Source organism: Sesamum indicum, linkage group LG13 (assembly GCF_026168435.1).
Source record: "Sesamum indicum cultivar Baizhima isolate 11 linkage group LG13, ASM2616843v1, whole genome shotgun sequence".
Taxonomy (NCBI): domain Eukaryota; kingdom Viridiplantae; phylum Streptophyta; class Magnoliopsida; order Lamiales; family Pedaliaceae; genus Sesamum; species Sesamum indicum.
The window spans coordinates 10,719,496-10,734,405 of NC_142669.1; the positions used below are offsets into that span (position 1 = coordinate 10,719,496).

At 34.8% G+C, this 14,910-nt stretch overlaps 1 protein-coding gene across 1 annotated transcript; it reads left to right on the forward strand.

Annotated features, from left to right (window-relative positions):
• Window positions 1-1,364: 1,364 nt before the first annotated feature.
• LOC105177071 (benzyl alcohol O-benzoyltransferase) lies at window positions 1,365-5,891 on the forward strand. The gene is made up of 2 exons (XM_011100094.3): window positions 1,365-1,861; window positions 4,789-5,891. Exons 1-2 carry the CDS (start codon window positions 1,418-1,420, stop codon window positions 5,725-5,727), a joined length of 1,383 nt encoding a protein of 460 aa, XP_011098396.1. The 5' UTR covers window positions 1,365-1,417; the 3' UTR covers window positions 5,728-5,891.
• The last annotated feature ends 9,019 nt before the right edge of the window (window positions 5,892-14,910 follow it).

Consider the following 14,910-nt stretch of genomic DNA (forward strand, 5'->3'; position numbering starts at 1 on the left):
AATGTTGACCTATTAAACAAAAGAAAACAAAACATATAAAGAGATGTTGCACTATGTAATTAAATTATGGGTTAATTACACTCCACTCTCTCAAAATTTAGTATAATTACATATAAATTCTTTATAATTTAAAAAATTATATTTAGTATCCCTGATATTTGCTTATATTTAACAAATAAGTCCCTCCGTTAGTCAAAGTTCACTGAATTTGTTGATATTAACGAAAAAATAAAAAAAATTATATATTTACCCACAATTAACTTATTTATTGACTTATTGCAGGTTAAATAAATATTTTTTATGATCAAATTACCCTCATACGTCTTCACGCATCAATACATGTAAGGAGGTATATTTTCACCATTATAAGGATAGTTTACTCTGGAAAAAATAGTTTGAGCTACAATAAATTAGTAATAAGTCAATTAAGGGTAAATATCAATTTTCATTCAATTTTTCTATTAATATCAATAAATTTAGTGAATTTTGATTAACTCAATGACTTATTTGTTAGACGAAAGCAAATATAAGGGATGCTAAATATAATTTTTCAAATTATAGGAAGTTAAAGGACTAAACAAATAATTTTTCCTATATAATATTCTGAATGGGTAATACATTATAGATCCTCCTACGACACTACGCTTTAATACCACTAATTATAATACATTCTTCATAATTAAACCCCATTTTATAAAAAAATTTCATAAACCAATAAGATAAGTCCTATTAATCTTTCAACATTTTATATGAATACAAGAGAATTAAGTACTCGTCAAAATTTGGTATTAAATCCTCACCATAGCAAATTTTAAAATACAATTTCAGTCAATTACATATGAAACTTGAGGACATTGTAATTTAATTGAGTTGTGTACAAGTTGCATATAATTCTTCTGCCATACTAGTTAGGAAAACACTAAAATTGTTAAAATTATAAAGTTATAGGACTAAATTACTAAATTCAATTCGTACGAGATAAAAGTGCATAGTAAAATATAGGACTAAAATTATAATTTTTTTGTAAATAAATAAGCCTTAAAACCCATGGTAAAATAATAATATCGACTCCAATCGAACAAAATCAACACGAAAGACTTAACTTTTTACTATAATTAATTAAATATTTTTTATAACTTTAGCCATGACCAAAATATTTATCGTAATTTTTATTTGTAATTGACGTGGTGATCTCTCCTACAGAAACAACAATTCATATCATGATTGATAATTTGTATTTCCTATAAATTTCTTTAATTATGATAACTAATATTAACAAAAAAAAATCATATTTATTCTTACGAACATTATTCCTATATTAATATTACAAGTCAATGAACTCCTCTCTATCAACTTCTTTAAGTACCCACCCAATTCCTAACATATATCACCACTCACCTCCTCGAAGTTCATACAAATGGCATCAAAGCATACTTTAACCTTCAAAGTCACAAGGCAAGATCCGGAGCTGATACCTCCGGCGAAACCCACGCCCCACGAACTCAAACCCCTCTCCGATATCGACGATCAAGAGAGTCTCCGCTTTCAAGTCCCAGCCATCCAATTCTACCGGAGAAATCCCGCCATGGACGGAAAAGATCCCGTCATGGTCATCCGCGACGCTGTGTCCAGGGCCTTGGTTTTCTATTACCCGTTGGCCGGACGGCTGAGGGAGGCCGCCGGCAGGAAGCTGGTGGTGGAGTGCACCGGCGAGGGCGTTTTGTTCATTGAGGCAGTTGCGGACGTGACGCTGCAGCAGTTCGGCGACGCCCTTCTGCCGCCGTTCCCGTGCCTGGAGGAGCTGCTTTACGATGTCCCGGGCTCCGGTGGAGTGGTGAACTGTCCTCTGTTGCTTATTCAGGTAGATATGTTGTGCTTTGACTCTAATTTTTTCTGAATATGTTGTTGTTGAGGTGTATAAACTCTTCCGTTTCGGAAATTTTAAAGGATTTAATCGAATTTGAATTAATTATATAATAAATATAATATATATATTGTACAAATAATATATAATTTAGAAAAAATGATCAATTACATAATAAATATACATACTTTTTTAATAATTGATTTAATTTAATCAAATTTAATTTAAATTAGAATTTTCGCATATGGGTGTGTGCTTGCATGAGCAAGATCTCATTGTTCGGTGAGACAAGAATGAAACTATATAGATTTTTATTTCAATTTTTGAGAAAATTATTGTCTGGACTAAATTTGATCGAATTAAATCAATTATAAAATAAGTATAGCATATTTGCTGTGGTTGTTCACTTTTTCTAAAATGTACACCAATCACATAACAAATCTATTGTAATTAATTCAGATTTGACTTTTCCATTGTATTTAACACACACATATATATATATATATTATACTTTTACTACTTGTTTATATTTTGTAAAAAATATTGTTTAATGTATAAGTACTATGTATATGAAAATTACGGTGTTTATTTTATTTTATTACAAAACTATACACATAATATGTATAGATTAAAAAAAAAATCCATCTTATTTTAATGTTGCTCACTGTTTATTTTAATGTTTCTATCCATTATATATATATATATATTAATTATGGGAAGGGGGCCCTGACCTCCTATCAGTCGATTTTGACCAACACTTTGAATTCTTAAAATTTTTTAATATATGTTTATCTTTATTAGTTTGTGTTTACAAACTCATATAGACAAATTCTATCTTTAATTAAGATTGATGCTCATCCAAATAAAATTTTATCTCACTATAAAAAGTATAATTTTTCGCTACAAGTAATTACTATAGTTAAAAGAAAAAAATGATGGTAAATATAAATCAACCACGACTTTGCGACGATCATTAATCGTTGTTTATGTAAGTGTGGCCAAAATATTAGCCATGACCAAAATTAACCATGGCAAGTAATTTGATTATGGCTAAAAACCATGACGGATATTAATTAATCATGGTAAAAATTTAAATTTTTATTAATTTATTCATCAAATTTCATGTTTATTTATTCAAACTCCTATGTAATGATTATGTAATATTTTCTCCAATTTTCTTCATCCATTTTAGTATTTGATAATGTTTATATATAGTTTCATATTAATTTTTCATTCTTAAGTATCTATTTTTTTTCATAAACTATATATTTGTACATTTATATTGTCAATGCTACCTATTTTTCGTAATTCTCGTAATTATACTAAATACATTTTTCTTTTATTGTTAAAAATATACATTTTTTTTATTACTAATTTTGTGCTCTGAATTGTTCAATTTTATTTTACTTTTACATCCTACCATTAATTAATTTTTCCTTTTCTTTTTTATATGCTTTTTTATTTAAACATATTTACGTGAAAAAAAGTTAACGTACTTTCCAGTTCTATTCATAAAACACAAAAATAAATTTTATTTGTTATTAGAATTAAAGTGTACAATCATTTAGGAAATTTATAAGTAATTTATTATTTTATTGTTCTTTCGATCGTCAAAAGCAAATGAAATGGACAAGAAGATAAAGTAAAAATATAGGCAATTAATGAGTTCATTATCAAGTGGAAATTCAAGATAATAAAGTGAATTATTAATTAAAAAGTAATAATTCAATTTTTCTACAGTATCAATGATAATTAATAGACACAAAACCAACTAATAGAAATATTTTGTTATTTATAATATAGCTAGCTATTTTATGTAACATTTGCAGCGTTTCTAATTTTTTTATTGTATTTATACTAGCCGATGTGCCACGTTATTTCTGCGTGTTGTTCTTGCGTGCATATAATAAATAATATTTTACGTTTACATTATATTATAAATAAAAATATATATATAAACCAATACATTATATTTCTCAAAAAAAAAAAAAAGAAAGAAAGAAAGCAACAAAGAAAAAAAAATATCAAATTTAGGGGCATAATTGGTATAACGATAGAATTGATATTGCAGTGTCATCACTGTTGTTTGTGAGGAAAAAATACCTTTATATATATATATATATAGCATAGATATTCTTAGCATATAATTATGAAATATAAATATCTTTACTCTTTATTAATTCCAATACTATTAATATTTTTTATGAAGAAAATAAAAACGTGATACTAATAATTTTTTGCCCCTTTTCATAAACTTGATTACAAAAAGGAATAATTTATTATGAACTGTAATTTTTCTTGGAGAAATCCATATATACATCATAAGGAAAATTTGATAATATATTTTACCAGCATAATGTATTCAAATATTAATATATCTTTATTTTATATATATATATAGTATTGAATAAAAGAATATATATAGTATTCCAACCTTATAAAAAAAAATTCAATGACAAAAAATATAATAAATATTCCATGGTTATTTTCAAAGCGTTCACTAAATAATTTAGTAAAGAATTAAATAATGAATTTTGTGTAAATAAGCTTCCACTCTTATATAGTAAGTGGTCTTTAAAATATGACATACCTTTTATATATTAATTAAGAACTTACAATTTTTTTTTATGGAATTTGCATATTTTTTATACATACGGGATTTGTGCTAAGTATATATATATATATATATATATATATATATGATATCAAGAAAAAGAGAGCATCGTGATATTTTAAATAATTATATTTGAATTTTATGTCCTGATTTAATAATCAACCTCTGACGTCTCATCAAAGATGAGATGGATATTTCTATTTAAATGATTAAATGTCATCCCATTATTTTGATGTGATACGAAAAATAATAAAGTTAGTAAATTGAATTATACATAGATTTTTAACTTTCTGAAGTCATTTATTTGTAGGTCACACGTTTGAAATGTGGTGGATTTATCTTTGCTATCCGCCTCAACCACACCATGAGTGATGCTGTTGGGCTTGCCCAGTTCATGTCCGCCGTCGGCGAGCTCGCACGTGGTGCTAAAATCCCTTCCGTCCAACCAGTTTGGAGAAGAGACCTCCTTAGCGCGCGTGACCCGCCTTACATATCTTGCACGCACCGCGAGTATGATGACGTACTTGACATCAAGGGAACCCTCATCCCACCAGACGACATGGTCTACCGCTCCTTCTTCTTTGGTGCAACCGAGATCTCCGCCCTCCGGGAGCGCCTCCCTCCGCACCTCCGTCACTGCTCCACCTTCGAACTCCTAACAGCTTGCCTCTGGCGTTGCCGCACAATCGCGATCACTCCAGACCCTAAAAAAGAGGTCAGAGTCCTATGTGCTGTGAACTCTCGTAAGCGGTTCAATCCCCCACTTCCCACTGGATACTACGGCAATGTCTTGGTTCTTGGCGTCGCGATTGCCACAGCTGAGAATTTAACCAAACGCCCATTAGCTTATGCGTTGGAGCTCGTGAGGAAGGCGAAAGCCAGCATAACAGAGGAGTACATGAAATCATTGGCGGATTTGATGGTGATCAGAGGTCGACCACATTTTCCAATGGTACAAACTTATTATCTGGTAAATGATGTGAGGCATGCGGGCTTCAGAGATGTGGATTTTGGGTGGGGCAAAGCGGTGTATGGCGGGCCGGCGATAAGCATCGGTGCAATTCCCGGTGTTACGAGTTTGTACATACCTTTTAAGAATAATAATGGAGAGAATGAGATTGTGGTTCCCATATGTTTAGCAGCGAAAGCAATGGAAGTATTTGTAAAAGAGCTTGGCGTGATGCTGAATAGAGACGATGATCCAAAGGTTGTGCGAAGAGGTTTGGTTTTCATCACGTCGCCGCTATGAATTGAAATCTTTTCTGTCCAAATGATAAGTGTATGTATCATTGTTGATGCTTACTATCAATCGAAAACGGTATTACTTTTCTACTGTATTTAATATATAGACATATATTATGTGTATAAAAATATGATAAAATTTGAAATAAAACAATTCAACTCAACTTTTAATTAAGCACACTTAAAATTAATTATATACATGTCTTATGTTTATAATAAGGATATATTTTTCTACCATTTTATTGTCAGGATCTATTAGAATAAATTATTATATATCTACTTTTAAATTGTATGTATTGCAAATAAGTTTGAAGCCCCAAAAATGCGCTCAATCCAAGAAGAGGCTCAATTCGGAAGAAGCTCAAGGAGAAGTTCCTGAAGGTGCAAGGCCTAAGAGGATAGGCCTCTGAGAGATCTTCCGCCTAGGAACCCGCATGCAGTTTCAGGAGATATGGGCTATGGTAAAGGCCCATTCGCCCATAAGAAGACAGGGTCTTATTATGCTAGCCTACCTGCTAGTTTGATCGCCTCCACAAATGGCAGAAGACCATTCATCCACAAGAGAGAGAAGAGAGCCACGTAAGTTGTGGCTAGACTCGAAGATATGGACTTTGTTCATGTATCCTAACAACCTCTGGGATTAGGAAATTATCTGTTAAGAGGTTTATCCGAGCAAGGTCCCCTAGGTAGTAGGATGCTTTGGAGATTATTGCCAACCACTTCAAAATTTTTGAGGGAGTTTATTCACGACAACCACCAGCCCGAGTCCCAGGGGTCAGACTTCTTCAGCGATGGGGACTGTGACTGTAAAAAACAAGCTTTCCTCCCACATTTAAGGGTAACACAGTTTTCGCATTGGTATTCACACAAAAACACTCTTTTTGAAGCATTCATCCATCATCTTTTGCCTTCTATTATCATTTTATTTTCCTTAATTGTATCTTTCTACAAATACTTACTGACTTGAGGATTGAAGTGATAATATTTTTTTGGTAGGTCCCTATTTCCAGGCTTGCAAAAAACTTGGCCCAAAAAACTTAAGTCAAGGATCCACTTAACTGGGCAACTTTTTTTGCTAGCATCAAGTGACACCGTCTATAGAAAACACAAAAGCAAGACTTGAGATCAGTGGAAGCATCGAAGAGTGGGGAGTAGAGAAGCAAAAGGGTGTTGACACCTTGGTTTAAGACTTATTAGGCCTTTTTGGTAGTACATGGGGCAGTGTTAGCTCCCATTGGACGCACTATGGGGAGATTTTAATATCCCGTTGAACCCATGGATCCTCTGCACAATAACACATTTTCTAACGCCTTGTTTGGGAGGCTGTCCCCAGGATTGTTGGAAATCATATAAAAAATGATTGCCTCCGCATTGCAAGCACAATTGGTGGCCATAGCTCAGGCTCCAACCTCTACGGCTGCGGAAGTACCAGAGGATTGGGAAAGAGCAGTCTTGGCTCGAGAACTGCTAATCCCCCCCCCCCCCCCCCCATGAGCAAGGTCTGCTCCTGCAGACGCAAGAAGAGGTTCTCTCAGTGGGTAGCCCATTTTGAATGCTTGAAGAAGGGACTTCAGGACGTTCAGTATCACTTAATGGGACTCCTATACGAGAATAATACGAGATAAAGTGGCATCCCTCTCAGTGAGGAGGTCATGACTAATGAGCTCTCTCTCAATTGTTGAACTCATGCCATAAAGGAGTATGACGGTATCGCGAACACTTGCCTTGGTTAAAGAATGTAGCCCTCTTACATTGCTACATTGACGAAATCAAATGGCAATGTTTGTCAACCTTTGTTAGGGTTAACCAATTGTCGGTGGATTAATTAGGCGCTTCCATGAGTTTCGGTCCTTAATCCTATATCAATTTACCAGTAGCAGGAGGTATTGAAAGTCAGTCCTTAACCTCTTTATCGTTCACTAGAAGGAGACGGAATCCTTGAGGGATTACCTCCACTGTTTGAATAGTGCCGCCTTGGAAGTACTTTCGGTCACCTAAGAGGTCAATGCTAGTGCATTCTCACAATGATTATTGGATAGAGATCTCTTTTGAAGTCCCTAGCTAAGAAACCGGACCTAGATTTTGATAACCTCCTGGCACAGGTAGTGAAATATATCAACATAGAGGAAGCTTAAACCTTCAACAGGAAGGTACGCGAAGAAAATGAGGAAGGATATCAAAGAGATCCTTGAAGTGGCCAAATCCGAGACAAGAAACCCTTATTTTAGAGGGGATATGCTGGTTATATTCCTTTAAATGTTCCCATAACACAAGCACTGATAGCGGTGGAGGGCAAATGACCGCTAGTCTGTTTGAGGACAGTTAAACAAGCTTATACCCAATGCCAATCGGATAAGTATTTTAGATTCCAAAATAATTTAGGGGACACCACAGAGGAATTCCGTCATTTGAAGAATGAAATAAAATGGCTCATCCAAAATGGATACCTACAAGAGTTTCTATGTAGGGAAAAAAACCAAGGCATGGGTCCTTACTAGAATCGGGACATTCACAAGGGAAAGGTTCAAGAGGAGCCTAGTCCAGATCCCCTTAGAAAAGAAAGGTACAAATCCTCATCACCAGGACACTCTGAGCACCCTCATTTCCCGAGGAAGGGGATTATTCACATGATAGCAGAAGGACCCATGGGAGAAGATTTCTCTTAGGAGGAATCTCATAAAAGTCAGAGGAAAGACACGCGCGGAAGAAAGACTTACCATAACCACACGCATTGGTTCCCAATGGCAAGGACCAATCAAAGAAAAGTTGGTTTAATGCCTCTAGCAAAATGTTAACATCTTTGCATGGGCTCCTCATGGTTTGGAGGGAATAGATCCCAAAGTAATAACTCATACCAAAACATAGACTCCTCCATGAAGCTTGTTATGCAGAAGAAGAGGCATTTTGGGCTTGAAAAATATAAAATTATTCAGGTAGAAATAGACAAACTCTTTGCAGCAGGAGACACCAAATAAATACAATTCCCTGAAAGTTCCCTAATGTTGTGTTAGTACCAAAGGGCAAATGATGCATGTGCATAATCTTTTAAGACCTTAATAAAGCTTGCCCCAAGAATTCCTACCTGCTCCCAATGATTGACCAATTGGTAGATTCCACCTTTAGGCTTTGGATGATTTTGTTCTCTTGACCAAAACAAAGATATCTTCCCATCGAGTGGTATATTACTCGAAGGAGGGTAACACTGACCTCCTCAAAAAAATTCTAGACTTCATTGAAGAGGTTCAGGAGAAGACATTTCTTCAAATGAAGCATTATAAAAGTATAAGGATAAATGCCCATAACAAACAGGTAAAACCATGTAATTTCCAAGTAGGAGACTGGTTTTCTGAAGGGCTAGTGCATTGAAACCTGTGGGGAAACTAGATCCCCATCGGGAATGGCCATCCAATAAATCACAAGCGTGATGGATACACGGTGCTTACGATTTAGAAGATGCTGAAGGGCTACCCCTGTCGTGACCTTAGAATGTGCATAAATTTAAGCAGTTTCAATGCTTAAGTCGAAAACACCCTCTCATAATCCTGCCCCCATGCAGGTGCCCCCTCTTCAGATTAAAGCTTGCCCTTAGGTAGATATTTCATCAGAATAAGTCCTATAAGCAAGTTTCTCTCAGATATTCTCCAAATCTTCATGACAATGTAAAAGGAATTAATACGTGTAAAAGCTCCAATCAGGAGAAAACCGTTAATGCTGGGGGAGAGACTCTTCCCCGTCTTAAGAAAGAGGAGGCATAAGGGGATGATGAGGAGTAGCCATAGGGTACGTAACCACCTAGAGAGGGCTCACTGCAAAAAAAAATTGGCTGGAGGAACTTCGCTTGGCCTGTTTAGAAGATCCCTGAGGGGGCCATCACCCGGCTCTTTCCCTAGGAGTTGCCTGGCAACCCCTTTGGTTACTTTGAACACACTCTCTCAACAATTTATTGAACATGTTGCGTTTTGTGAAGATAAAATTAACAACATCAAATATCGAATATACAAAGAGGGGGCATACAAAATAGAATCAAGAATTAGTTGCACATAAGGGTTCCTCCAAAAGGACCACCTTAGGATTCAAGTTAAAGTCGTGGAGGAACCTTTCATCCACCAACCCTTAATAATTTTGGGGTCAATGTTCAACTCCTCTAGGAGGGCGGACAAGGCCGCACTTGTCTACTGAACAAAGTATGGCGTAATGGAAAAAAGATAAAAAAATCCACTTATGTGGGAATTCCCAGTAGAGGGGAGGCATAACAATAAAAAAAAAAAGAATTTCTCTCCAATTCTTCGGGGCATTCGGAACAGGGAGGAAACAGAACCCACAATGGAAAGAGAAGTTAAAAATGCTCGATTATGAAAGTTTTAATTGAAAACAAGAAAAAAAATTCCCTGCCTGTAGAGAAAACACCATGGTAATAAAAAACTATGAAAAAACCTACTAGAAGATGAAACGAATTGGAGGCTAACTAGTTTGGAGGAACCTTCAAAATACAAAAAACCTCAACATAGAAAAGAGGAATAGGAAAAACGAAAACCTGCCTTGAATTGGGCAATAAAGAAGCATAAATAGTTTGGAGAGGAGATGTCAGGATGACTCTCAGGATGAGTGGAGTATGGCAAACAGTCAGGGATGCCATAATCGTCTGTTAGACAGTGGCTAACTACATCTTGGAATGAATAATGAGTCTTATCTATCCGGATAGGGCTGGTAGCCCTCTTCCCCCATCACTAACTATCATCAGCTCCTCTCTTTTCTCCTCCTCCCTCGAGGAAGTCTCCTCCTCATTTTCATCAACAACCTCCATTTTTGTGTTAGAAGATTCATGGACAAAGTGGCGTTGTACGACAGCCACCCTTCTTACGCTTCACTAGCAAGCTCTTCCATAAGAAGACGAGCTAGGGCCCGTTCCCATGGAAGTAGCCTCGGGTGGGTTTATCGCCAGCCGGCCAGCCGTTCCACCATGAACCTCATGGACTCGTCAAAATGAAAGAATCTGTATAGCTCGAGACTTGACAAGAACGCAATGAAAGTATGAAAATAAACATATTGAAATTCTAAAGCGAAAGAGAACTAGTCCCTCAATCCCAAGCATTCGGCACTCAGCAAGCTTGAATAAAACAAGTGGCTATTGTAACATAGAGTGATGGAAATATAATCACGAAATTTTACATTTGAAAACTTTCTTCAAGCTTTTCTCTCTAACCTTGTGCTCACACAAAAACCAACGTGATCTCCTCTACATTGAATATATACTATACCACAAGATGGTCTACACCAAACCTTACTAGAGGTAAAGTATATGTAGTATAAGAGACTTGATTGTATTATTAACTTAATATATCAAACTCAAGAAACCTTGCTTTATCTTGAAAGCAGTTCAAGAAAAACAAAAATAAAGAGAATATAGAGGGAGAAAAGAGAGGTCAAGATGATAAGTATAAGAGCAGTGTTGTCTTTTGAATCATATACAAAATGACATATACATAAGCCTATACACTATACTCACACAAAAGAAACATCTCTTGTACTTGTTGTATATATACATGTATATATTGCATGTCAAGTCAAAATAGATACAATGTGGCCCCATAGTACACTAGCTACTAGTACCACAAGTACTCAAGCAATAACTCCCTCATCTTTCCAACTTCATATATATATCTATATCACATATAAATTTACATATTCAAGCTAGGCTACACGCATATATATATATATATATATATATATATCCTATTCCGCTTCATTCAAAAATAAAAATTAAACCCATGGGCATGGGCCTTCATAGAATTAATCCTATCAATTTTTAAAAGTCCAGATTGAGTTTATTTGATCTTATCAAATAAATCCTAGCCCATAGCGTAATTAATTAATCCATCAAATAATTGAGCCTAACCCAATTTATTTAATCTCATAAACTACCAAGTTAAAACTCTAATTAATTGATTTTCTTTATTATTCATCCGGTTCAATTAAAGTTGATATTATCAAATTAATTAAATTTAATTAAATCTTGAGCTTCACGTCACATGGGTCCTCCCATTTAAATGATCACATCATTTAATCTCAAATTAATTTAAATTCTTTAAATTAATCTATTTCTTCTAGAATTAATTCATAATTAATTCTACTAGTTACTTGAGTGGTGTTTTGTGTGACTTTGTAGGTTGATCCTTAGCTATACTTGGGCTTGTGTCAACACACAATTTAATTGGCAAGTATTTTTGCGCTAGATTAATTGAATCATATTTAATCCATCACTCTCAATTAACACTTAATCCAGAAACACCCATCACCATGGGTGACTGTCTAACAACAATCCATGACACTAGAGAATAGGTGAAAATGGCGTGAACCTTAAGGCTACCGAGTGCTATAAGGGTACGGTCCTTCCATCGATCATCTCCCAGTTTTAGTCTAGGCATAGAATGGTCATTGTTTCCCATCCTGGATTGGATATTTATGCCTAATATTCTGATTATATTTTTTCACTTGATCAACATAGAAAAATACTTTGCTATTTGATCACCGACTGTAACCACAAATTTTTGGGAGCGCAACACACATCAGAACGCATAAGAGATCGCTATCATCTTATGATAGGTGATGGATCATCTCTTGGAACTCACCAGTCTTCATACGTGTTCTGACTGCACTAGAACAAAACTTATAATAACCATATCAGCACATGGTCATCTTTTACCAGGCCTATATATAGTCATCCCATAATAATAATAATAATAATAATAATAATAATAATAATAATAATAATAATAATAGTATAGTACAATATTAATATTAATATATTATTTATAATCAAATGTTACAAATATTACCATGAATAGAAATATTATAATATTATTAATTTTTTATTTCACTTTATGTAAGTTATAATTGTAATTTAATTGTTGTTATTATATTAATATTTTGTTGAATTGATATAACAACGATAAGTTTATTAGAAGGTTGATAATTAGAAAAATATTTAAATAATTATAATATATAATATATAATATTAATACTATATAATATATAATATTTATTTCAAAAAGAAAAAAAAAAGAAAAAGGTTGAATTAGCCTTGTCATGAAGGTTGTCGGTCGACTTGTCAAGGCTGACAACCTTCATTTAAATCGCGGATGGAATTCACAACTCCAAGTCGTGGATACCATCTGCAATTTCTTCTCAAAAATTAAAAAAGGAAATTGTGAAGTCGCGGACAGTTATATTAATCTTATATGTATAATTTTAAATATATTTTTATTGTTTTTTATAATAAAAAAATAATTAAACCTATAAGACTGCATGGTTTCTCAAATCTAAGGACTAAACCCCATACTATCAGAGCCGAAAAGTTTAAATCATACTAACCAAGCTTAACGGGGCTTTCATATGACGACTCTCCACAAGTCAGTTCAGTCGGCTTAACAACATTTGTCAACTACCCACTAAAATTACATAGATGCACATGTCTGTCGGCTATGAAACTTGGCACCTATCATATGGACACAATATTTTGTGCAGATCTCAATAAAACCCTCGATGGCCGTTCTCAGGGTTTTTGACTTGGAAAATTTCAGATCCAACCCCCGGAGTTGGTTTCGTAGTTGCAACAACTTCATTGGTTGATTAGTGATTTGTGTGCTTTATTGCAATGAATTAAAAATTACAGGAGTAAGAACAACAAAGTAAGGTCAAATGAATGCTTACTCTTATTAATTTAATTCAATGTTATAAAATAAAGAAATTACTCAAATAAATTATAAAATAACCAATTTAATTGACTTTCTGATTATATATTCTAACACAAAAGACACCATTGATAGACCAAGAAAAAGGGCAAACTCAAACAACAGAAAGAAAGGTGTAGATGCAGATTGAAGAAGGTAAACATAAATCAAAGCACTTATCTGAATAATACAATAGGTAGGAGAATTTCAAGAGCTCCAAAATTCTTCTCTCTAAAAATCATGAGGGGGGAGCGAGGAAAAGTAAAAGAGAAGACAACAATAAGAAAGGAAGAGGAGGTTGAAGGCTATAGACACCAACATCTCAGCTAGGTAACCGCCTTCTATTGAAGTGATTACCAAAATAGCAGTTACCTGCGGGGTCGATAACCCATAAGCTGCCCACTATGCCTGAAGGTTGCACCCACATATCTGGGTATCATAGCAGGCTAGTACGAGCCATCAAGTCATCCTAACAAAAGGCGCATGGTTCCAAGAAAGACTTTCTCACCTTTTTGCCAAAGGGACAAAGAGTTAAGATCTAATTAGGGGTTTTCCCTATCTAGGAGAAGGACGGATAAAGAGCCAGCTGTATGGCCTGGTCGAGACTCACTACTCTAAAGAGGAGTGAGCTGACTCCTTCCTCCTTAAAGTGGGGGAATTGAATAATGTCCTAAAATACACTTAGCCCAAGAAGAGGTCCAATTCTGAGGAAGCTCAAAGAGAAGTCCTTGAAGAAGTGAGGCCCAAGAGGAAAGGCCTCTGAGAGACCTTCAGCCAAGAAACTCGTGTGTACTTTGAAGAGATATAGGCTATGGTAAAAGCCCATTTTCTCTAAAAAAAAGAACAGGGACTTATGCTGGCCTGGCCACTTGGCCGTCTCTAGAAATGGCAGAAGATTATTCATCCACAAGAGAGAGAAGAGAACCACGTAGGCCGTGACAAGGCTCGAAGCAGATTGTCCATATATCCCACGAACCTCCTGGGAATTTAGAGCTTGACCTTTAAGAGGCTTATCAGAGAGAGATTTGACCATCTAGCAGGATCCCTTGGAAATTCCCGCCAACCACTTCTGAATTTGAGGGAGCTTATCCATGGCAACCACCAACCCAAGTCTAAGGAGTCAAACTTTTTCAACCAAGGGGTAAATTATTATTTTTTTTATATAAGAGGATAATTTTCTTATTTACAATATTGATGGAGGATAAATTACATTACTTCTTAAATATCTAAAGGTCCTATAATGTTACTTTGAGTTTGTCTATCATTTCAAAATTATAGACATTTTGCTACGAATTTCTGATAAACGAGTAGGGTTGTTAGTTTAATCCACCAACTAAGCTCAGGCGGCTTTCACCCACCAAGAAAAAAAAATCATATTACTAATTATAGCAATAAAGGAGAGAGGTGTCGTTAACCCCATACTCCATAGTGTAAGAGAAGTTAAAACTGAAGTGCAATTT